At 54.6% G+C, this 22,727-nt stretch overlaps 8 protein-coding genes across 8 annotated transcripts; 5 read left to right on the top strand and 3 right to left on the bottom strand.

Annotated features, from left to right (window-relative positions):
- Positions 1 to 1,235: 1,235 nt before the first annotated feature.
- Z520_05553 (uncharacterized protein) lies at positions 1,236 to 2,398 on the top strand (the record flags this gene model as incomplete). The annotated part of the gene is made up of 7 exons (XM_016776056.1): positions 1,236 to 1,329; positions 1,415 to 1,440; positions 1,593 to 1,615; positions 1,687 to 1,817; positions 1,876 to 1,940; positions 1,995 to 2,189; positions 2,246 to 2,398. 7 exons carry the CDS (start codon positions 1,236 to 1,238, stop codon positions 2,396 to 2,398), a joined length of 687 nt encoding a protein of 228 aa, XP_016633215.1.
- Positions 2,399 to 3,152: 754 nt separating this feature from the next.
- Z520_05552 (uncharacterized protein) lies at positions 3,153 to 4,901 on the bottom strand (the record flags this gene model as incomplete). Its single annotated transcript, XM_016776055.1, has 1 exon — positions 3,153 to 4,901. The coding sequence occupies one exon, from the start codon at positions 4,899 to 4,901 to the stop codon at positions 3,153 to 3,155; it is 1,749 nt and encodes a 582-aa protein (XP_016633214.1).
- An 812-nt stretch (positions 4,902 to 5,713) lies between these two features.
- Positions 5,714 to 7,378, bottom strand: Z520_05551 (T-complex protein 1 subunit delta; the record flags this gene model as incomplete). The annotated part of the gene is made up of 2 exons (XM_016776054.1): positions 5,714 to 7,273; positions 7,328 to 7,378. 2 exons carry the CDS (start codon positions 7,376 to 7,378, stop codon positions 5,714 to 5,716), a joined length of 1,611 nt encoding a protein of 536 aa, XP_016633213.1.
- A 428-nt stretch (positions 7,379 to 7,806) lies between these two features.
- On the top strand, positions 7,807 to 9,459 carry Z520_05550 (26S protease regulatory subunit 7; the record flags this gene model as incomplete). The annotated part of the gene is made up of 7 exons (XM_016776053.1): positions 7,807 to 7,901; positions 7,954 to 8,068; positions 8,116 to 8,925; positions 8,991 to 9,071; positions 9,127 to 9,156; positions 9,210 to 9,283; positions 9,345 to 9,459. The coding sequence occupies 7 exons, from the start codon at positions 7,807 to 7,809 to the stop codon at positions 9,457 to 9,459; spliced, it is 1,320 nt and encodes a 439-aa protein (XP_016633212.1).
- A 681-nt stretch (positions 9,460 to 10,140) lies between these two features.
- On the top strand, positions 10,141 to 12,585 carry Z520_05549 (succinate dehydrogenase [ubiquinone] flavoprotein subunit, mitochondrial; the record flags this gene model as incomplete). Its single annotated transcript, XM_016776052.1, has 9 exons — positions 10,141 to 10,185; positions 10,238 to 10,295; positions 10,352 to 10,427; positions 10,480 to 10,538; positions 10,592 to 10,694; positions 10,746 to 10,770; positions 10,888 to 10,902; positions 10,957 to 12,305; positions 12,366 to 12,585. The coding sequence occupies 9 exons, from the start codon at positions 10,141 to 10,143 to the stop codon at positions 12,583 to 12,585; spliced, it is 1,950 nt and encodes a 649-aa protein (XP_016633211.1).
- Positions 12,586 to 12,779: 194 nt separating this feature from the next.
- On the bottom strand, positions 12,780 to 13,344 carry Z520_05548 (uncharacterized protein; the record flags this gene model as incomplete). Its single annotated transcript, XM_016776051.1, has 3 exons — positions 12,780 to 12,805; positions 12,973 to 13,148; positions 13,256 to 13,344. 3 exons carry the CDS (start codon positions 13,342 to 13,344, stop codon positions 12,780 to 12,782), a joined length of 291 nt encoding a protein of 96 aa, XP_016633210.1.
- A 2,389-nt stretch (positions 13,345 to 15,733) lies between these two features.
- On the top strand, positions 15,734 to 16,707 carry Z520_05547 (uncharacterized protein; the record flags this gene model as incomplete). The annotated part of the gene is made up of 3 exons (XM_016776050.1): positions 15,734 to 16,523; positions 16,589 to 16,628; positions 16,698 to 16,707. The coding sequence occupies 3 exons, from the start codon at positions 15,734 to 15,736 to the stop codon at positions 16,705 to 16,707; spliced, it is 840 nt and encodes a 279-aa protein (XP_016633209.1).
- A 1,868-nt stretch (positions 16,708 to 18,575) lies between these two features.
- On the top strand, positions 18,576 to 21,169 carry Z520_05546 (uncharacterized protein; the record flags this gene model as incomplete). Its single annotated transcript, XM_016776049.1, has 2 exons — positions 18,576 to 20,413; positions 21,001 to 21,169. 2 exons carry the CDS (start codon positions 18,576 to 18,578, stop codon positions 21,167 to 21,169), a joined length of 2,007 nt encoding a protein of 668 aa, XP_016633208.1.
- Between the last annotated feature and the right edge of the window lie 1,558 nt (positions 21,170 to 22,727).

The following is a 22,727-nucleotide window of genomic DNA, read 5'->3' as shown; positions in this document are numbered from 1 at the left end:
CTACCTACTGTGTACAGCACAGACCTGAGGCACTCAGCAGGGCGTTCGGAGGGGACCTAGGTTCGCAGGCAGGAGGGGACGGCCGTCGCTCAAGGTGGCTCACGCCACGCGATTTACTCGGATCATTGCGCTGGGCATAGATTACGAGGTTGAGATAGGATTGGCTCTAACCTGTCCGGGAACATCTCACATGATCAGGCAGATCGGAAGCTCAGAATGCCAAATTCCCAATGGCTGAGCTTGATCCATCCTCGCTCCCGGTCTCTGGGGTCAGCGGCGGGAGCAAACCAGCTTCACAATGAACTGCTTGTAAATGTCACAATCGATTGTGACCCCCTGCATGACTTAAATCCATGACTTAAATAAGCCGAATTCCCTGACAGATGACCACAAGCCACTCTGCATGACTTAGAGCGCAACCTCAGCTGTAACTATATAGGTAAATATGATGGGTGACAGGCACGGATACGGTCAACATCGATATTGCAGCGGCAGAGTCTGCACATGAAGCCCTTCGATCGGGTGCAAAGCGAGCCAGATTAAGTTACGGCATCCGTACACGTCAACAGCAACAAAATCCCATCCGACGCGGTGAGCGGACGGCAGGGAGGACGCCACGGATGAAATAGGCAACAAAACTCAGATGCAGGCTACAGGGGTGTGGCGTGAAGTGGAGTGAAGAGAAGTGAGATGAAGTGAGAAAAGGCCAAATGAGAATGATGAAAATGGCCAAAGTGGAAAGAGGAGAAGAGATGGACAGATCAAGTCACGGTGTTGGGGGGGGATGATGGTGGTGGGAGGAGGAGGAAGGTGTGTCGGTGAGTCGCGCGTGATCTGACTTTGAAGTTTGTGTTGTTGATGATCCGCCCGCCGAGGGAGAGACACGCACCTGGCACCTTTTCCTCCTGGCGGCTGCTTGGGCTGCTTGGGCTGCTGCTTGGGTTCCCAGGTTTTTGAGTTCCGCTGGTCACGGCGCCTGATTGGCTGAAGACCAGCGCAGCTCGCGGGATCAACCACGGATCAATCAGACGTCACATGCAAGGTATAAAGCATGCGCCGTCTCCCCCGCCTCGCGCGCTCGCAGCAGCCCATCGCCCATTCTCATCTCTCATCTTCGCATCTTTCCTCTCCCAACTCTTCATCCAAAGCTCGCCCACCGCTCTCTCACTCCATTGACTCTGTTTCCTCGACCTTATTCACCAGTTTCTCAACTCAACTCACCTTCCACCGTCACCATGCCTCCCAAGAAAGCTGCTGCTGCTGCCGCCCCGGCCAAGGACACCAAGGAAAAGAAGCCTGCCGCCGCCCCCGCTCATGCCTCATACAAAGGTACGTTTGCCCGTCAAGGCGTGGTCGCATCGCGTCGGACTCGAGCCTATTGTTGTCGCGTGTCAATGCTGACTCTGTACATCAGACATGATCAAGGAAGCCATTCTGAACGTAAGTCTAGCCGCGTTGCGACAACCTCGATGCCCCGGGAGACCGCCTATCTTGCCTCCTGTTTGAAGCGTGGGATACGCAGAAGAGACGGAGACAATGTCTTACACCCGTTTTACTGTGTGGCCCTCATGCTGACGCGTCTTGACATGTAGCTCAAGGAGCGCAACGGAAGCAGGTAAGCCTCCGGTCCACACCTCACCGTCGCCGGACCATCCGCGTGAAGACCAGATGCTAATTGACTCCCAGCCGACAAGCCATCAAGAAGTATGTCAAGGCAAACAACAACATCACAGTCACCTCCGAGACCCAGTTCGACTCCCTCTTCAACAAGGCCTTGAAGACCGGTGTCGAGAAGGGTGACTTCACACAGCCCAAGGGTATGAGGCCGCGTTCTTCCATCACCCAATCCTCTTCATGCTGACTTGCTTTGCTTAGGTCCCTCTGGTCCCGTGAAGCTGGCGAAGAAGGAAGCCAAGCCTGCTGAGAAGAAGACCGTCAAGGTTCGTGGCACTGCACATCCGTCGTCGGTCCTAGCATACTGACCATTCTTGAAGAAGGAGAAGGCCCCCAAGGAGGCCAAAGAGGCCAAACCCAAGGCACCCAAGACCAAGACTGTCGCCAAGCCAAAGACTGCCGCCACCAAAGCGAAGAAAGCGACTGCCCCAAAGAAGGCCGCCACCGCCGCTAAGCCCAAAGCCAATACTGCCACTAAGAGAGCACCCAAGACCAAGACCAAGACTGAAGCACCGGTATGAGTTTGAAGTCCGCGTCGTGTCACCGATCGTGTTGCTGACCAGTAACCCAGGCCCCTGCCGTCACTGATGTGCCGACTGTCTTGAAGAAGACCAAGTCAGGACGCGTGAGCAAGCAAAAGACCACCCCAGGCGCGAAGAAGGCCGCTCCCAAGAAGGCAACCACGACGAAGAAAGCCGCCGCACCCAAGGCGGCAGCGGCATAAGGTCACAGCCTGGATCGATACTGTTATGACCTGACATGTGCTGCTTGCTCTTTTGTGTCTTGTATTTGGGATCATGTCGATGGGTTGAGGGCAACAAGCGGTTTGTATGGATGGGCGTCAAATGAGGGGAGAGAACGGTGGCCGGTACCAGTCATTGTCATCTTACAGTCTCTCGCGTCATGAAGGTTCTTCGTCGGCTTTTTACGCTTGTACTGGGTATGTCTTACTGGGTCTCATTTTTGGTTGGTGTGATATAATGGCGTTCGGGAATTGTTTTCGGACCGGACCATGGGAAGTGATATGGGCTGTGTGGATGAGCACTTCAACAAGACCAATGACACCCAAGGGCCGGTGTGAGGGAAAGATCTCTTATCGCGCATTGCTCACTGTCGGCGGAACGGACAAGACGAGCAAGGTCCCCGTGCAGATATCTGATACACAAATCAAAACCTGCCTTGAACTTTAAGCCGCTGCCGCCACCGTGGTAGAGAAGACTCTCCTCGGGTTACTCGATTTAAATCTATAGTAATAAATATGGTCACAGTCACGAGCAGAAATTGGCTGCCCTTACCGGAGAAACAGTAACCGACCCGTACCGCTGGTCTCTCGAGGTGTAGTCGTCTTATTCTATCGACCTTGGCTCCGAACTCTCCTTCATTTTCTCCCCTGTTATTCACTCCTTCCCTCCAGGAGGCACGTTGCCGCCCTACTGCGCCGCTTGGGCTGCCCCCCTTCTTGCGGTGCTTCCCAGGCGTCACCGCTCAATCCATCTCAACTTCAAGTCCCGATTCCTGCTCATCTGCAGCGTCAATTTGGGCTGGCTGTCCGCCATGATGCGCTCCAAGCGTTCCCTAACTTGTTGGGCGGTCTCGTCTTTGTGGACTTTGACGGCCTCGCAGCGATACCTGGCGAAGATGGTCATGAAGACGCTCACGAATTCGACCTGCGACATCTTTTGGCCGGGGCAGGCTCGGGGCCCCGAGGACCAGGCGAGGTATGTGCCTTTGGGCATCGATTTGATGGTCTCCGTGTTGTTATTGGTGGTGGTGACAAGCCAGCGCGAGGGCCGGAACGTCGTCGCGTCGTCGCCCCAGGTGTGAGGGTCCAGGTGTAGCGCGACCGTGTCGATGTAGACGATGGTGTTGGTCGGGATGTAGTACGTTCTCCCCGACGGGGTGGTTATCGAGACGTCGTGGGTTGAGTTTGTCTGCTTGGCAATGTGTGTCAAGGGCGGGAAGAATCGCATCGTTTCCAGCATCAGAGCCAGACAGCGCGGCAGGCGAGGATAGACGTCTGCGTACTCCAGCTCGTCGACGGGTGTGCTACCCACGACTGTCTTGATTTCCTCGTACAGCCAATCCTGCCACTCCGGGTACGTGGCCAACAGAGCCAGCGCGTAGGCCATGGTGTTGGCCGTCGTGTCGAACCCGGCGCTCGTGAAGACGAAGAGGTTCCCCAGGATTTCTTCCTCCGAAAGCCCCTGTTGTTGTTGTTGTTGTTGTTGTTGTTGTTGTTGTTGTTGTGAGTTCTTGGACAGCTCACCGGCGGCCGCGGCCCCGGCCTTGGCCGAGTCAGAGAGCCGCACCAGCATACTCATCAGGTTACTTCGAGGCTCGGGGCTGTCACGTTGCAGCTTGCGCTCATTCTCCAGCATCTCCCTGGTGTGCAGGGGGAACTCGTTCTTGGCGTGCCCGATGTCCTGCCACGACGGTACGAAAAGGGGAAGTGTGAGCAACCTTGCCGGCAGGACTGCCGCTTCAATGAGGTTCTCCACCACCGTCTTGGTCGCTTCCATGTACGTCGTGCGGTATCCATTGGGGTTGTGACGGCTGGACGGTTTCCCCGCCTCCTGTTTCCAGGGCTGGGAGATGCCGAACCCGGCCGTGCCCAAGACATTGATAGCGACCTGCTTCATGCCGCGCATCGTGTCGTCCGTCACCCCTCGCAGGTCATCCACGTAGGAGCCCAGCATCTCACGGGCCTGCCGACACGACTCCCCAAAGACCAACCCGCTGATCTTCTCGTTGATCTGGGGCGCGATCAGCCGCCGCTGTCTCGCCCAAGTCTCGCCGTTGGTGGTGATCAAGCTAGGCCCAAAGATGTTCAACACGACCCCCGTGATGTCCGGGTTGGGGAAATCCTTGATCCGCTTCAGAACTTCCGTCGCCAGTTCCGGGTCGATCAGACTCAGTTCGTTGGACCCGGCCGTCACGAGAATCATCGCTTTGGAGTCGCACTCGTCGAACAGCCGCGTCTTGTTGCGGAATTCGAACCCGTACGTCGACAGGTTGATCGCTTCGTACATCCACCCCGGTAACAACCTTTCGAACACCGGCCGTAGCGGCACCGAGAGAATCATCCATATCGGGTGGAAGTGGTTGAGCGGGAAGATGGCCATGGGGAGCCCCGTTTTGCGCGCCGACAGGTAGTTCTTGAACAGTCTCCAGAGCGTCGAAGATACCCATAGTCCGTACAGCGTCAACAGGATCGAGATCCACGACATTGTTTTCTCGCCTTCTTCTTTTGGGTCTGCAAGATGTGCTTTCTCTTCCCTCTGTCAGGGCTGGCGACGTTGTAGGCGGATTGGGGATGTTAGAGTCCTTAGTCGATATACTCGTATGGTATATTATAACGTGTCGATGAATCCCTCAAGGTCGTCCGACGACCACCTGCACGAATGAGTCCGCCGCCATGTCAATGTGAGCTCTCGAGAGCAAAAGCAGAAAAGAAGCCACTACTGTGTCCTGCGCCGGGCGAAGTACATACATCTGTTATGAATATTATCGCGAAATATTTCCCCCAAAAATAATCCCGCCGGACGCCTTACAGGATGGGGGCGGAAACCCGCGCAATTGTCACTCTCAATATTGAAAGGCGAAGCTCCTTAAAAAGGCCGAATGCTAAGTAGGTACTCGGTACTGGATAGGCACTGAAAGAATCACGGATTGCATGCTGCCTTCCCCATATTATCAGCATCTTTACTCGAAGTCTCGAAACCACACTCCCCCCAATACCAATCGGGAGGCTTACCATTCCCAGTCGATGAGGAAGGGAACGGTAATCGGGACGATTGAGCCTTTTGACCTAACCTGATAAGAATGAAATCAAGCGGTTTGGACAGCATATGGCTTTCCCTCGACGAAGAAAACATCTACGTCCTACAAATGCCAAATACGAGCATTCAAAACGGGTATATTTGTCGAGCGAGCCTCGCCATGCATTGAATCATCAAAATTTTCCCTAAACCGTGGATCGCCCGGTAGGTGCACATGCACACTTCTATGCAAAGCTTCTCTTGTCGTCTCGGCGTCATCATCATCTCGAGAGCGCAATGTCGTCAATCCGTAGGATCATCTTGACCGTCTCAGCTGCCAACTCGATGGCGCTCGTGCTGACAAGCAGGGGTTGGAGCACCTTCTCGTCGGCAATGTTGGTCTTCACGCCGCCACTTCTGATGCTGACCCCGGCGTTCCGCTCTCCCATGTCGTGCCGATGGCGAAGGTCCGTCACCACCTTGATGCTGTTGAGACCTGCGTTCTCCGCGAGAGTGGTCGGTATCACCTCCATCGCGTCGGCAAAGGCTTTCCAACATATCGATTCCGTGCCGGTCAATTCCCGTGCCTGCTTAGCCAGTTGATGGGCGATTTCGATTTCGGGCGCGCCGCCACCGGCGATCAGCGCCTTCTTCTTCACCAGGCACCGGATGACACACAGAGCGTCGTGGATGGAACGCTCCGCCTCGTCCAGCACCAGTGTGTTGGCGCCCCGAGCGACGATCGATACCGTCTGATGTTGTGGCGACGCCGTCCGGATGCCCGTGACTTTGACATACCGAGCTCCCGACGACTGGACTTCCTCCACCAGGTCGGCACTTCCCAGCTTGTCCTCCGTGAAAGTGTCGATGTTGGCAATAGGTTTGCATCCTGTGCTCTTGCACAAGAATTCGACCTCGTCCCGTTCAATGTCCTTGATCGCCATGATCTTCAGACGCGACAGGAAATGTAGAGACAGGTCATTGACCGCGTCCCGCAGGATGGATTTCTGGATGAACAGAACGTTACATTTGGCCTTTTGGATTTTCTTGACCATGTTGAGCAGGTATGTCCTCTCCTCCTTCAAGATCTTGTCCATTTGTCTGTAGTCATTGACCACGATCTGGTTTTCCATGTCCGGCTTCGGCGGGCTCAGCTGGAACTGGATCAGGGCAATCTTCGCTTTCTCTATCCTGGTGGGACCACCACTGCTCTTGATAACCGGCTGGTTGAGGACGAGTCCGTCAATCATTTCCGAGTCTTCGATCGTCCCACCCACTTTCTTGATGATTCGAATGTTCCGAAGATCGACATTCTCAGCGGTTTTCGGGTCGATCGTCTTCAGCACGGCATCGACCGCCATGGGGCCGAGCAGTCCAGAGTGCTGCGACACGATTTTCGAAGAGAGGGACGTCGAGGCGGCTTGTAGCAGGGTGGTCCGGTCGGAGAGCGATATGGGTTGAGACATGTCCTGCAGAATCTTCACAGCAGCCTTGGAAGCCCTCTGGAACGATTCTGAGATGATGGTGGGATGTATGCCTTTGGCAAGTAAACGGTCTGCGGCTCCCAGGAGACTGCCGGCAATGACGACCACAGATGTTGTACCGTCTCCCGCCTCGACGTCCTGCGCGTTACTCAGGTCCACCAGCATCTTCGCTGCAGGATGCATAACACTCATGCTCTTCAACATGGTACTTCCATCGTTCGTAATGAGGTTTTCTCCTTTGCCCGACTGTATCATCTTGTCCATTCCTCGAGGACCCAGTGATGTTCTGATGGCGTCTGCGACTGCCCGAGCGGCCATGATATTCGCCGACCGAACAGCCATCGGCTTTTCCTTGTCCTAGTAGAAACGTTAGGGATCCTGTCGTGTGCACGGGCTGCGATCTGGACGAACCTTGAACGCCGCATTTCCCACATTGCCCTGAATCCCCAGCGCGGCGGCCATGGTGGCAACTCAGTGAGAGGTGTGTGAAATTGAGGGAGGGTGCTGAGCCGGTGTCGCAATAGCTTGCTTGTGGAAGGTCTACTTCATTGAGTGCATATATCAGGCGACATGAAATTTCCACGAAAGTTGGAGAACGAAGCGGGCGGGCTACCAGTGGTGCCAGTGGTGCCAGTCCAGAGTGCGGTCTGTGGCTCGTGAGCTTACATAAGGGGGATTCAGGCACCGCGCTGGCTGCGCGGACTACGAGGTACGCAGTCCTGCATCATTCGCTTTGCTCTCGCATGCTCTTGTCAACACCCTCGCCATCCCGTTCATTTCCAAAACCTTCTCGCAACCTGTACCATCAACCTCACGGTTTCTTGCTCTATCAACCGGTCTCTAGTCCTCTCTCCTAATCTAGACTCCCACTCTCCACAAATCCTTTCAAGATGCCCAGCGCAACCGGCTCGAGCTGGGAGAAGTACCAGAAGAACTTCGCCGATGAAGATGTGCCAGAGAAGAAGATCACGCCCTTGACAGAAGAGTAGGTGTTGATCTCCTTGGCTGCCAGAACTCCCCCCATTGACCTTGTCCAGGGATATCCAGGTGTTGAGAACGTATGGAGCAGCGCCCTACGCTGCTGCGCTGAAGCAGATCGAAAAGCAGATCAAAGAGAAGCAACAGAGCATCAACGAGAAGATCGGCGTGAAGGTATGGAGTCGCGCTTGTTTCGGGACCGCACGCTGACAACTCCTCAGGAATCAGACACTGGCCTTGCGCCTCCTCATCTCTGGGATGTCGCCGCCGACCGTCAGCGAATGCAGGAGGAGCAGCCACTTCAAGTCGCTCGATGTACGAAGATCATACAAGACGAGAAGGACAGCGAGAAGAGCAAATATGTCATCAACGTCAAGCAGATTGCAAAGTTTGTCGTCAACCTCGGGGAACGAGTCAGCCCTACAGATATCGAGGAGGGAATGCGGGTTGGCGTTGATCGCCAGAAATACTCCATCATGCTTCCTCTACCGCCCAAGATCGACCCCAGCGTAACAATGATGACGGTGGAGGACAAGCCCGACGTCACGTACGGAGACGTCGGTGGTTGCAAAGAACAGATCGAAAAATTAAGGGAGGTCGTCGAGATGCCGTTATTATCACCGGAGCGGTTCGTCAAACTCGGGATTGATCCTCCCAAAGGTGCTCTGTTATATGGACCTCCGGGCACGGGGAAGACTTTATGCGCGCGAGCGGTCGCCAACCGAACCGATGCTACATTTATCAGGGTCATCGGGTCCGAACTGGTCCAAAAGTACGTCGGTGAAGGCGCGAGAATGGTGCGAGAGCTCTTCGAAATGGCGCGGACGAAGAAGGCGTGCATTATTTTCTTCGACGAAATCGACGCCATTGGCGGTGCTCGATTCGATGACGGCGCCGGCGGGGACAACGAAGTGCAACGAACCATGTTGGAGCTTATTACACAGCTTGATGGTTTCGACTCGAGAGGAAACATCAAGGTCATGTTTGCCACCAACCGACCTTCGACGCTAGATCCAGCCCTGATGCGACCAGTAAGCCCCGGCCGCAAGGTCGCCTCGCCGTGCATGCCTGCAATTACTGATAATCACCCCAATAGGGCCGTATCGACCGTAAAATCGAGTTCTCACTACCGGACCTCGACGGCCGTGCTGGGATTCTCAGAATCCACGCAAAGTCGGTGAGTAGTTTCTTCTCCAGTCTGTGGCAGAACGATGCTGACTTGAGCAAAATAGATGTCCGTCGAGAGGGATATACGCTGGGAGGTGAGTAGTTTTGCCCTTTGACGGCATTCACATTGGCTGACTGAGACTCGCAGCTCATAGCAAGATTGTGCCCCAACTCGACCGGTGCCGAGCTCCGGTCTGTCGCTACTGAAGCTGGAATGTTTGCGTGAGTCTTCCCCTACCTTGGTGATATTTGGCATTTCGAATATACTAATACGTGGTTGCAGCATCCGCGACAGGAGAAAATTGACCTCCGAGTCCGATTTCCTCAAGGCGATCGACAAGGTGATCAAGGGCAACCTGAAGTTTGGCAGTACAGCGGCATACGCACAGTACAATTAGAAAGGGGTTCTTGAATCGTTTTCAAGCGTGCATTTCCTGGAGTTTGACACAAGGCCGGTCCATCAGACCCGGGTCTGAGGGCATGTATCATACATTTGGACCTAGAACGACGGACATCAGGAGGGATTCTTCGACGCTCGTTCGCTTCAGAAAGTGCGTCTTTTGTGGAACCCTGCTGGTATCTCGCATTCCAACGTAGCCTTCGTTCTGCATTTGAATCCTTGCCCGTGATGTTGTTCAATGGACCTCTACCGGTTCGCGGAAATGTTGCGCCATTGCTCCATGCCACTTCAAGCTGGATTTTGCTTGCTATTTCCACAACACATACTCACAATGTTTGGAAACGGTCCTGCCCTGGAGCATATCAGCGGCGACTAGGTTTCTAATTCAAAGACCCGATCGAGACTGCACGACTTCCTATATAGGACGGACGGTGTTGGTCACGCCGTGGTCACCCCACCACTGCCACCAACTGCCACCAGCCGCCCAAGTACGAGTAATGCACTTGAATTACCTTGTATCCGATTGGCTGCCATCCCTTGGTACACACCTCGGGACTAGACTGCCACTTAGACTGCGGTCTTTGCATCAATCACTGAACCACGCCATCTCGCCCTTCATCTCCATCATCCCCAATCTCTTGTCGAAGCCCAAGCCTTGAATGACTTGTGCCTGCCCAAGATGAGCTGTCTCAAGATTTTGCGGAGCTTAGGTCCCTGCAACAAGGTACATACGAGCTTCTTTCGTCCCCGGTCCGGAACTGACCCTGTATGTGCAGTTCTCGACAAGCTTGAGACAAACAAGCAGACGTCAATTTTCCTCCACGAGACCTGCCGGTATGTTCGGAATCCTTGACTGTGGCGTCTGTCAGAAACTAAGACTCGTCAAATAGCCCGGGTCATCGCCTCTCAGCCTCTGCGAGCCAAAGAGGCCGAATCGTTCCCCTACGGAACCTATCCGATCATCGAGTTCGTCGGTCCCTGTGGAAGAAGCTTGACACGGACTGACCATTCATTGCAGTCACGAATATGACGCCGTGGTTGTAGGTGCAGGTGGCGCAGGTTTACGAGCAGCATTCGGTATTGCGTCTTGGACCTTGTTTTCCTGTTCTCCTCTATTGACGGTGGCCAAGGTCTTGCCGAAGCTGGCTTCAACACAGCATGCATCTCGAAGCTGTTCCCTACGCGAAGTCATACGGTGGCGGCGCAGGGCGGCATCAATGCCGCGCTGGGAAAGTGGGTAGCACCCTTGTTGGCGAAAGAGATCTGTGACTGACGACTGCGCAGCATGCACGAGGATGATTGGAGATGGGTAAGTCCCGACCGCTTGAACGTCGACAGCCTCAGTCGCAATCTTTGGAGGCTGTGGCGCAAGATGTCTGTTTTCCACGACATGTCAACGAGCTAACCAATGGCTTCTCACCCGCAGCACATGTACGATACGGTGAGTCTCCCTCAAGCTCTCGCCCACGGCTCCTCAATGCTAAACGCAGAGTAGGTAAAAGGATCAGACTGGCTCGGAGACCAGGACGCAATCCATTATATGACCCGCGAAGCCCCCCGATCCGTCATCGAACTCGAAGGTTACGGATGCCCATTCTCTCGAACCGAAGATGGCCGGATATATCAACGAGCTTTTGGCGGGCAGTCGCAAAAATATGGGAAGGGAGGGCAGGCATACAGGTGCTGCGCCGCTGCCGATCGGACCGGTCATGCTCTGTTGCACACCCTTTACGGCCAATCTTTGAATTACAACACAAACTATTTCATTGAATTCTTTGCTTTGGATTTGCTCATGGAAGATGGGGTGTGCAAAGGCGTCATCGCTTACAATCAGGAAGACGGCACTCTCCACCGATTTAAAGCGCAAAACACCGTCCTGGCAACCGGCGGCTACGGTCGCGCGTACTTCAGCTGCACCTCAGCGCACACGTGTACCGGTGACGGTATGGCCATGGTAGCTCGTGCGGGTCTGCCGAATCAGGACCTCGAATTCGTCCAATTCCACCCGACCGGTATCTACGGAGCCGGCTGCTTGATCACCGAGGGATCTCGCGGCGAAGGTGGCTACCTCCTCAACTCCGAAGGCGAGCGGTTCATGGAACGTTACGCCCCGACCGCAAAGGATCTCGCGTCCCGAGACGTCGTGTCGCGATCGATGACGATGGAAATCCGCGAGGGTCGCGGTGTCGGCCCGGAGAAGGACCACATCTATCTCCAGCTCAGCCACTTGCCCGCAGAGATCCTCCACGAGCGACTTCCCGGCATCTCGGAGACCGCCTCGATCTTTGCCGGCGTCGACGTCACGAAACAACCGATCCCCGTCCTGCCTACCGTGCACTACAACATGGGCGGCATCCCCACCAAGTACACCGGTGAAGTTCTCCGTGTAGACGCTCAGGGTAAGGACGAAGTCGTCCCTGGACTGTTCGCCTGCGGTGAGGCTGCCTGTGTCTCCGTTCACGGAGCGAATCGATTGGGCGCCAACTCTCTGCTCGACTTGATTGTCTTCGGGCGCGCGGTGTCGCACACCATCCGGGACAACTTCTCACCCGGCCAGACGCAGAAGGAGCTCGCCGCGGACGCGGGCGCGGAATCGATCAACGTGCTGGACAAGGTCCGGAATGCCAGCGGTTCCAAGAGCACGGCGGAAATCAGGGCTGCCATGCAAAAGACCATGCAGACTGATGTCAGTGTCTTCCGAACGCAGGAGTCGCTGGACGAAGGTGTAAAGAGGATCACCGAGGTGGACCAGATGTTTGATGACGTGGGCATTAAAGATCGAAGCATGATTTGGAACTCCGATCTCGTGGAGACGCTCGAGCTGCGGAATCTGTTGACATGCGCGTAAGTACCGGTCGAGGAAATCCCTTTTGTGAGACGAGACACTGACGGCGACATCTGCAGGACGCAAACGGCAGCGGCAGCGGCGAACCGCAAGGAATCCCGTGGTGCGCACGCCCGTGAAGACTACCCGGAACGTGACGACGAGAACTGGATGAAGCATACCCTTTCGTGGCAGAAGACGCCGCATGGCAAAGTCGAGTTGGGTTACAGAGCGGTCACCAGCCACACGCTTGACGAGAACGAGTGCAAGTCCGTCCCGCCTTTCAAGCGCACATATTAAGCAAATAGGCGCACATGCTCTGGGGAGGTCTAAGGTGTTTCGTTACGAGCTTCGCGTTATGTCGATAGGATGGTCAAATACCAAACGCTATAAGCAAATCAATTTAAAAAGATTACCGTGACTTCATCGCTCGAGGAGGATGTGCTCGAGTCTACAAGTCTCGGGCTATCCAGCAATCTCGAGCTTTTTGCATTCTATTCTCCAATAACGTACTCACATCCTATCGTTAAATCAGTCAGTCAGCGACCAACATGAGCACCCTGTATACCAACAGCACAAAGTTGGTCTCTATACGAGATCCCTGAATACGCTATGCCGCAAATACCATTACACATCGTCCGGGTTCCGCAGACCTTTGAGAATTGGACAGTCCTGTGAAGTACTCACCTTCTTCACCCATCCACACCTCATGCAGTTTTCCTGCAGGCACGTCGATGCGAGCGCCAACGCCGAACGTCTCCTTGGTCGGACTCACATCCTCGGGGTACGTGATGGTCAGTGACCCGCGCCGGATCAGGTGCGTGGTCAGGCCGCTGTGGGAATGAGGTGGGTAGTGTGCATAGCTGCGTCTCCTGCTTCAGTAGGTATGCACGGCAACAGACTCGATCGTCAGGCATCCTAGAACAAGGACTTCTGGTTCTCGTGTGTGTTGTGGGAGGAAATCACTCACGGCCCATCTGTCCATGTGAAGACGTGGGAGAAGCCCCATTCTCGCACGGTCTTTTCGTCCTGCGAGCGGGATGTGGTGCGCGTAGACATCTCTTGGGGAATGTTTCTAACAGGTTTTTCTGTGATGGGTTTCAGACAGAGACAAGGGAGATTCGATGATCCGGGTGGTTGCTCAGGTGAAGGGCCAATATGCACAACTTGACGGCGATGCTCGAAGTCTTTGCTGCTTGACGGGGTTTTACGTATGCCAAGCTCGGTTTGGTATTTGACCTTTTTGGGCTCAATGTCTCATGCCGACATCATGCGACAGCCTGCGATAGCCTGGACCTCGCAGAGACGCGCACAACCGGGCAATGTCTCATGCCTCCTTGCCTCGTTGCTCACTCCTTGGGGGCGAGATTGGGATAGACCACAAAACAATACCCTGGGACCGAGCTGGACGACGAATGGAGCACCCGGTGTTGAGACCACATTGCCAATATTTTGCGCAGCCACTCGGGACACATGGCCACAAACTCGAAATACACAAAGAAGATATGGTTATCGGCACAACGTGGTCAGGATATGGAATTGCATCATCATCTCTCTCTGATGATCGTTCAGTCGCGGCCATGACGCGCTCGACGGTGCTTCTCCACATGCTTGAGTGGTCTGGCATTAGTCGCTGGGGGGATGTTATGTGCATTTCAGCTGTTTACCACACCTGCTGAGGCATGTCCGTGGCAACCTCGATTGCAGAGCCGGGAGATGGGAGTGGAGAGAGGCTCTCTTCCTCGCGTTACCGTGGCATTCGCGTCCGAGGTTTCTTTGCGCGTCATGCTGTCTTGGATCGACAGTTGGACAGATTCTGTCGCCGTGGCGACAAAAGGGCAATAAATCGGGACAGCGACATCAATATCTCACCACTTCAATCTCGAGACGATCTCCCCAAGAACGCGTCGCGAGTTGCGTGCGCGTTCCTTGACTTGACCTGATGGAAATTGTAAAGCCACTGCATGTTGACGCCGCGCACCGCAGGCCTTCCGAGATAAACAACAAAGTATCAATTAGAGCTGCATCGGACTCACTGGGCAACGGTTATGGATCATGAGGCTGAACTCAACAAGGCTGCGCGTGGTTGGTGGTAATTGGACGCAAGGCTCCCTTACATCCATCGACCCAGCGTGGAAGCCTCGTGGAGAAATATAACACTGCTCCACGGCCTCATTATTACGGATGGAGAATCGGAGGTCGCTGATGCTGATTTTCGCCCTCACCGAAGCTTACGCGTCGAGAATATAAATCCCGTCCGAGTCTGACAACGACGAGGTGGCAAGGTGCCAGGGACCTGGGGCGGTTCCCAAGCGGAAGATGCAATTTCCCCGGATGTAGCCTGACCCCATCCGCTACGTAATGCAATCACTTTTGTTCGAGGCCGGCCAATCGAGGCGGCGGCGGCGCGGCGTGGACGTTGGGAAAAGTCAACAAAGGGGTAAGTGCTGCGAATGCTCAGGGGAACCGGTGGAGCCATTCCGGCCCGATGGAGACTAGCACCGTCGACGGAGCTATCTCAACTTCGCTCACCCTCGCCTGGTCCTCTCGCCATCCACCCCCCCAGGCTCTGCCATGTCCCAATTAGCACATTGGGCTGAGGACCCGTGGAGGCTAATCGACACCGGCGTTCACCCTGGCAGCTCTCCTAGCAACGGAGAGACACATACGTGGACTGTGGACAGCGGACAAAGGAAGGAACGGAAAGCCACCTCGCTGGAAGCAGGCCGTGAAGCCTGCCACCACCGTGTCTGTATTGGCAACATTCGCATTGAGGGCTGTTCAGGATTCACCAGGGCCTCCAATGACCTCTACAAGACCTCAGGCGTGTCTCCCGCCAGCCAGCCCCAAGGCTGAGGCGCCCAGGATCACTCCCCTCCCCCCTGCATGAAAATGCGTCAACCCACCCTTTCTTTCCCTTTGTTTGCCCCGACTCGACCTTGGTCCTCCTGCCGTACCGAGAAAAATGCCTGGGGCCCCACTCGCAGACCATTGCTGGGCCAGACGCGGCCAACGAAGTCGGCGATCCAACGCCTCGACAATCTGGGCAAGGCAAACAATGCCGGCCCACGGATCCACTCTCATTGTTTCACCTCTATGGCTTACGGTAGGTCATGGGGGCTGAACGATAGTCTATTCGAAAATGGATCTGCTATATTTCCCCCCCGACGAGTGTCTTTCTTTCCTTCTTCCTCTGTCGTTGGTTGATAACCTCCGTCGTGTATCCCAAAGAAGTCTGTGACTTTCATTGCGCTCTTTCGACACACACACACACGCTCTTTTTGTCCCCGGAGGATTCACCACGCTCTTTTATACCGACCGAGACCTTCCTACCCTCGACGTTCATTAAACAGGCCGTTCTCGACCGCCGCGCTCCTTTTGAACCGCGTTGAAAACCAAACCGAATCCTCGAAATTCACGGAAGCAACAAAGCAACAACACTAACAAAATGCAGCTCGTCAAGACCGTCTCCGTCTTGGCCCTGGCCGCGGGCGCCGTCGTCGCCATGCCCGCCGATATCGAAAATGCTGGACTTGCCAAACGTCAATGGTGGGGTGGAAACCGCTTCTGGGAGCGTCCCAACCCGTCCGCCGAGATCACTGTGACGGGTTACGCTCCTGAGCCAACTGGCGGCAGCTGGTATACCGAAGCATCGACCACAACCACGTCCACCACCACATCTACGTCCACATCTACGTCCACCACCACCACTGATGAGGTCAGCGCGACACCTGCTGCCGACTTCAGCTTTGGTGGTTACAACAGGCCCAGCCAGGACTTTACCCCGACCGATACCCCGTCCGAAGCACCCTCGACCCCGTCTCCTACCTCGGCCCCCGAAACTCCCGCGTCGTCTGCATCGGCTCCGGCAGCGACTTCAGCGAGCAGCTCCGATTCTTCGCTGTATGACTACATGTCGGTGGTGTCGGAATGGCGCGCTGCGGGTGGCCTTCCTGCTCTTACCCAGGATAGCACTCTCGAGGCCAATGCCTTGAAGACCAGCACTAACAGCGTCGGCGGCCTGATCCACGAGTTGAACCCCGGCACCCTGGCCCAGGTCCTCGCCCCCGGTACCCCTACCAACTTCGAGAGCGTCTACGTTGGTGGATGGCTCTGCGAGATCCCCACTCTGCCCGGTCTGAACGGCATCTGTGCCACCGAAGCCCAGGGTTGGGATCATTCCGATGGCGAGACCGGGCACGCCCTGATCCTGACTTCGACCAGTTATACAAAGATCGGTAAAAGACACCTTTTCATTGATATAATCTTCAAACCCGGAATATCTACTAACTTTGGGACTCAGGATGCAGCCTTGCGCTGTCAACGGGTGTCTGGGCATGCGAGTACGTCTTCTCCCCCCTTCTTCTCAATTTTTAACATGGACGAGTTCGAAAAGCTAACAAACATAACAGCCTTGCATAGAGAGACACCACGCGCTTCCCTCGCCACCTCTAATTATTTCCCCGACTGGAGGTCACCACGCCGATTTGATGGATTATTGAAGGAGGACAAGGAGGAGGAGGACAAGATAGTATCCTGGGTTGGAAAAAGAAGAGACACCTATGGGCCAAGCTCGGTGGGAAGGAGGAGGAATTTTCATGGAGGACGACTTTTTGTAGAGCCGAGCTGGAAATATATGAAATTTCTTTTTTGGCTTTTACTACTCTATTGCTTTTATTTTCTTCTCATTCTCTCCCTACCCATGCCTTTTTTTTCTTGTTGGAAACGATCCAAATGAGCAAAACGAAGGTTATTATTTTTGTAGATTTAAAGCTTTTTACACAAAGTCCGACCTGCTCTCTCGCGCTCTCTCCCTTTACGAATCACAGCCTGTGTGTAAGAAATGCAGTGTTCTACGCGAGCAGCACACGTGCAGACAAAATATACCCAGGTAACGTAAAGTGGAAGACCCCCGTAGTAGTCACAGCGAGTACCGAGTACTCCGTACGCGCGTGGCATTATTATTGACGCGTTTTGAGCGAGGTCCCACCCCTTCGTCTGCATAACCCACCAACACCCACCACCATCAGCACCCATCACTGACTATCCCAGTGACGTGGGTCGTGTAATCTGCGAAGGAATACTATCATGTAGCCCTTCATTTTGATGGATAAGTAGTTTTTTCCACCAAATAGTTGCCCCCTGCCGAAGAGTCTCCATGTCAAACAACCCGCCCACCCCATGCCCAAGGGCTTCGTGAGGGACGATCCACATACCTAGCAACATTTCGAACCAGCGGAGGTGTGAACAAGCCCTCGGCCTTTCGTCTCTCATAGTCTCCCCTTTTCTGCTTCCGGGCAAGAACAAGTTCGTCGTAAATGTTGCTGAGACTTGTCTGAGCTATGGCGAGTAGCTGGTGCAACACATCTTCACGGATCACGTCGTCGTCGTCGGCGACGAGGTGGTGGATTGTCGTCTTGGCCTTTGTCACATCATCTCGGCGTCGGTCCAGCCTTGATATTCCATCCTGGAGCATTTGCACAAGCCGTCCCTTGGGAAGCTCACGGCTTTCGAGAGACGCTTGTTCATCTCGGGGAGCCAAGGGTCAGGTCTGGCGAATAGCCCTCGCTTTTCTTTGCTGATCCGGTCGCTGGCTTCTCTGTGACTTCTCACCCATCAGACAGGCATACTCACGGCCATTGGTATCATGGAGGACGGGTAGCATTCTTTCGACGTTGTTATTGTCCTGCAGAGGAGAAGCCTCTGTAAGGCTGGACAAGGCTGGGCAAGGCTCCCACTTTGATCGAGTGCTTGGCATACGACATTGATTTGGGCCGCTGTGTTGACTGCAGGTGGTGGCGCTGCAAACCGCAGGCTGTGCAGCTGTGCCACTGTGCCAGGGGTTCGCCGTTCCACCCACCGGCCGACCAATGCAGCTAGCGATGCCCAAACAACGTTGTCTTTCAGCTCTCCCAGGATTTCTATGTATGAGAATGCCATGATGGCGGACGCCAGTTGCGGGTGGGATCCCTCCCCAGGACGATCCTCCCACTTGTATGGCTGAGCAGGTAAATGCTGTACTGCTAGTGACCACCGCTAATGCCAGCATTTCTTTCCAAGGTTCCTGCCCAAATTCCCCCATCGATATGCCTGAACGTCGCTCTTCCATGCCTCTCTTTTACTGATTCCTCATGACTTGACCTCGAAGACTGTTGTCGTTCTCTCAAAATTGCCTCTTCGAGCTCGAGACACCTCTGGCGCCGCCGCAGCCGCAGCCTCTTCCTTTGGCAAACACGACGCCCTCCCACTGCAACCTGTTCTGTTGAAGAGAGAAAGAGACCACCCACAAGATGATGCCGCATGCGATTCTGGGCTACCAGCTCCCCCTTCGTGCTGGAGGTGGCGGCCAGCCCTCAGAGGCTGCCACAGATTTCGCCCTGGAGCCTTTCTCCGACTCCGTTCTTTCGCATCTCGTTTCGGCCGGAAAAGATGTCTCGTCACAAGATAGGGAAAAGTTCACCGATGAGATGTCCTTCTTGACATACATGGCGTCGGGCAAGTCAAATGCAGTGTCAGCCCCGATGGGCAATGATCTGAACTATCCCATGTCCTCTTATTTCATAAGCTCCAGTCATAACACGTACCTGTCCGGCCACCAGCTCTATGGCGATGCCTCTGTGTATGCCTACACCAATGTTCTCAAGCGCCGGTGCAGGTGTTTGGAGATAGACGTGTGGGATGGCGAAAGCGACCCTGAACCCAGCAGCTCAGATGACGACGAGGATAAGTTTGATAAGTCGGAGCCAAAGCCTTCCCACTGGGATAGGGTCAAAGCTCGCGCAGCTCGCATGCGCTCAAGCTCTCGGTCAGAATCCCTAGCCGCCAGCGCGAACAACACCGTGTCCGCTCAGCACTCTCATCCGCCCGGGGCTCAAACCGCAGACGTGCCAGAAGGGACTGCCGACGTGGGCTCTCCACAGAAACCAGAGTCGTCCTCGCTTGACTCGAACCGTCTTTCACCGCATCGGTCCCCCTCACTCTCCAACAAGAGGGAGCCGCGAGTCCTCCATGGCTACACGCTGACTCACCCTATCACTTTCCGCGCCGTCTGCCATGCTATCAGAGATTCGGCATTCGTAAGCACGGAGCTACCATTGATCGTATCCCTAGAAGTGCACGCTTCCCTGGCCCAGCAAGAGGTCATGGTCGAGATTATGCGCGATGTCTGGGCCGAGTTCCTAGTGGACCTACCAAAAGGCACGGACGTTTCCGCGCTTCCTTCGCCAGAGTCACTCCGGAGAAAGATATTGATAAAAGTCAAGTGGGTTCCGGACTCTCAGACGGGAGAGTCCAATGACCCGATTGAGCATGTGAGCTCAAGCTCCACTGATGGAGCGGGGACCGATTCTATAGCGACCTCTCCAGAGAAACGAAAGAAGGCCTCGAAAGTTCTGGCTGCGCTCTCCGAACTAGGCATATATACTCGGGGCTATACGTTCAAGCATTTCTCACAGCCCGAAGCTACTATCCCCACACACGTTTTCAGTCTGTCCGAGAAGAAAGTCCGTAACCTGCATGACGACCCGTCCCACGGTCCCGCCTTGTTCAAGCACAACCAAAACTTTCTAATGCGCGTGTTTCCCAGAGGGACCAGGATTAACAGCTCAAACGTCGATCCGATCTTCCATTGGAGACAGGGAGCACAAATGGTGGCCTTGAATTGGCAGAAGCTGGACAAGGGAATGATGCTCAACGAGGGAATGTTTGCGGGGACCGGAGGATGGATTCTCAAGCCGGAAGGCTACCGCAGTACTGCAACAGCTGGATCCGCCAACTCACACAAGGAAGTGGATACCAAAAGGCAACGGCTAGATCTAGAAATCCGACTGCTTGCCGCGCAGAGGCTGCCCGTCCCGGCCGACAAAGATCTCTCGTATGGTCCCAGAATGAAACCATACGTCAAAATGCAACTACACGTCGATTCACTTTGCACTCCTGACCGCAGCAAAGATTCGGACCGGTTGGGCGAAGCCAAAGACGAAGTCGAACCCCGTGGCGGTGAAGATGTCGACTCCAGCTCTTTCAAACGCAGGTCTGCCGATTCCCGTACCGATTCTCCTGATTTCCGAGGGGAGGTAATGAGCTGGCTGGGTATGTCAGATGTCCTCCAAGAATTGAGCTTCATTCGGTACGTACTTTTTTGCTTATGTCTTTCCGATATCTCTTGGTTCAATTGCAAAATTGTTTTTGTTCCTGGGCAGGAGACCTGCCCAGTTCGACACTTCATGCCACTCTCTGTGGTGGCGAGAGTGCCAGAGGCTCACTCTCTTCACCGCATGTCTTTTCCTGGTCGTGCACTGCTCTTCTTGTACGCCCTTGGTGCTGTTCTCTACCGGCGCTCGTCCGGGTTTCCTGCGAGGGTCTCATTGCACGTTTCGATATTCAGCGCATGAAGCAGCAAAATTACAAAGACTTTGTCGGTGGTTGGCAGGCCGGCTTGTTAAATTACGGCTAGCCACCTTGCATTCATGGCAAAGAAAACGACTAGCAATATGAGCCTAATCAAAGGCTCGAGCTGCGCGTCGCTGCAGATGCAGGACGAGGAATGACTGCAGGAATGTGTGACACGCATGCGATCTTCATGTACGATCGTGTTACACGAGATTTTTGACTTTCGCCTGCCCACCCTGGTCCCACGCCGTGCATATGTGACAGGTCATATTGTGGCTTGCTCGCGTTGCAGAGAACTTGAGCCTTTTCTGACTGGGTGCATAGACTAAAAGTTATGGACGACCGCTCGATGGGCAAAGACAACCTATTGGCATGGGCCTGCATTCGACTCGACCGCCTCCAGCAAGGGTATCGATTCATCCACTTGCTCGATTCGTCCGGCTACCCATCACGCGGTGCATTGCTTGTTCAAGTGTCTAAGCGCACGACTTGAGTGGCCGGATGAGATGTGGAACCCCCTGGTTGGTCTTCCCCGCTCGGGCACAAAAGTCCTCCTAGGAATTCTCCCACCGCTGCTGAACACCATATCCCACGTTTTGGTTTGGTAGGGGAGACATCTGACCTCGAAGAGGTGTGAATGGATTCCACTTGTATTGTCATTTGCAGAGCAACATGCATTGGAACTCATCTTCACTCCCCACCTCGTGCTCAGGGTGACGAGTGCGAGCTACCCCTGGGTCTCCAGGAATAGATCACAGCATTTTGCGATTGGCAGCCAATGAAACGTATAGGACGAACTGCAAGGGTCTTGGTCCACGATTCTGCTGTTAGCGCTGATTTCGACGTCCCTTGGCCCAGCAAGGCCGGGCTTTCCTGGAGCATGGTTGTGCTCCTTGGAGAGGAGATTCGACTATTTGCCCTCATTTAATGCGTCACAAACTTGGCCCCTGGGTCCCCAACACTTTGTGCACAGTCCCACAATGAGTACGCCTCGACTGGTCCACAGATACCAGGCACGGCCTGTTGCAGCGCCTGCGCAGGTGGACCTCTCCTTGATGTTGCTACGAGTACGGTCTCGATGCCGTGCACAGACTTCGAAAACAGGTCAAGCTAATCGGGATGGCATGACCATCCTAGAGACTTCACAGGCTGTCGTTTTCTAGGAGTTGTTTTCCGTACCATTGGAATGCCCTACTGGGTGACAGGACCGGCGGGACCGTCCCTGCCTGATCTGTCGTCGCGCATGTGGCAAGTTCATAATTTCCCATTCAGACACATTTGGAAAGTAGGCTGGTACCTTTCAACTCAAACGTGCCGGTTTGAACAGTGACCCCTGGCACGTCTGGTAAGACTCCTGCATGCTTGAGGTTCGAGAAACACGACTTGTCAACACAGCCGGCAGAGCTTCGTTTCCACACCTCGCACGGGCTCTGGTGAGGGTATAGAGTCAGAAGACTCTGACAGGCCCAGGTTAGAACGACCAAATGTTCAGGCAACATGCATCTTGCGGGGGGATCGAGCTCCTCCTGAAAGTCCTTGGGGTATTCCCAATTCCAGGGAAGGATAAGGCCAGGTTTCGGAGTCGTTCTGTGCGCCAGAGGATATATAAACAAGTCACCACTCCAGCATCAGGTCCACATCTCACTGGTGCAACCTCAGTGCGACTCCAAGGTGTAAGTCTAAAGACCGAGGCCTATATACCCTAACTGGCCTCTTCAATACTTCGTCCTTGAAACACACATCATGGAGTCCACAACATTAAACATTGACAACACTCTAAGCTCCGAATGGGAGGCGGCACATCCCAAGGTCCGGCCCGATGGGTGTCCGAATGTTCTCAGTAGACCGGTAAGTCCAATCAATGGAAAACATTGCCTGAGCAAGGAGCTGATGAGCTCGAGGGGAAGATGAATGGAGTACGCTGCCCTCGTTGTTTGGCCAACGGAAAAGAAGTCTGGGTCATACCGTGAGTTGCCTTTCTCCTCGAGAGTCTCGGTCCTGTTCGCAGACAGTCCTGCGCTCCGGCCACGGCGCAAAATCAGAACAGGCTG

The sequence above is a fragment of the Fonsecaea multimorphosa genome (genome assembly GCF_000836435.1).
Source record: "Fonsecaea multimorphosa CBS 102226 unplaced genomic scaffold supercont1.9, whole genome shotgun sequence".
NCBI classification, from domain to species: domain Eukaryota; kingdom Fungi; phylum Ascomycota; class Eurotiomycetes; order Chaetothyriales; family Herpotrichiellaceae; genus Fonsecaea; species Fonsecaea multimorphosa.
Note: the sequence above shows the minus strand (reverse complement) of the source record. Positions and strands in the feature narration are given on the sequence as shown.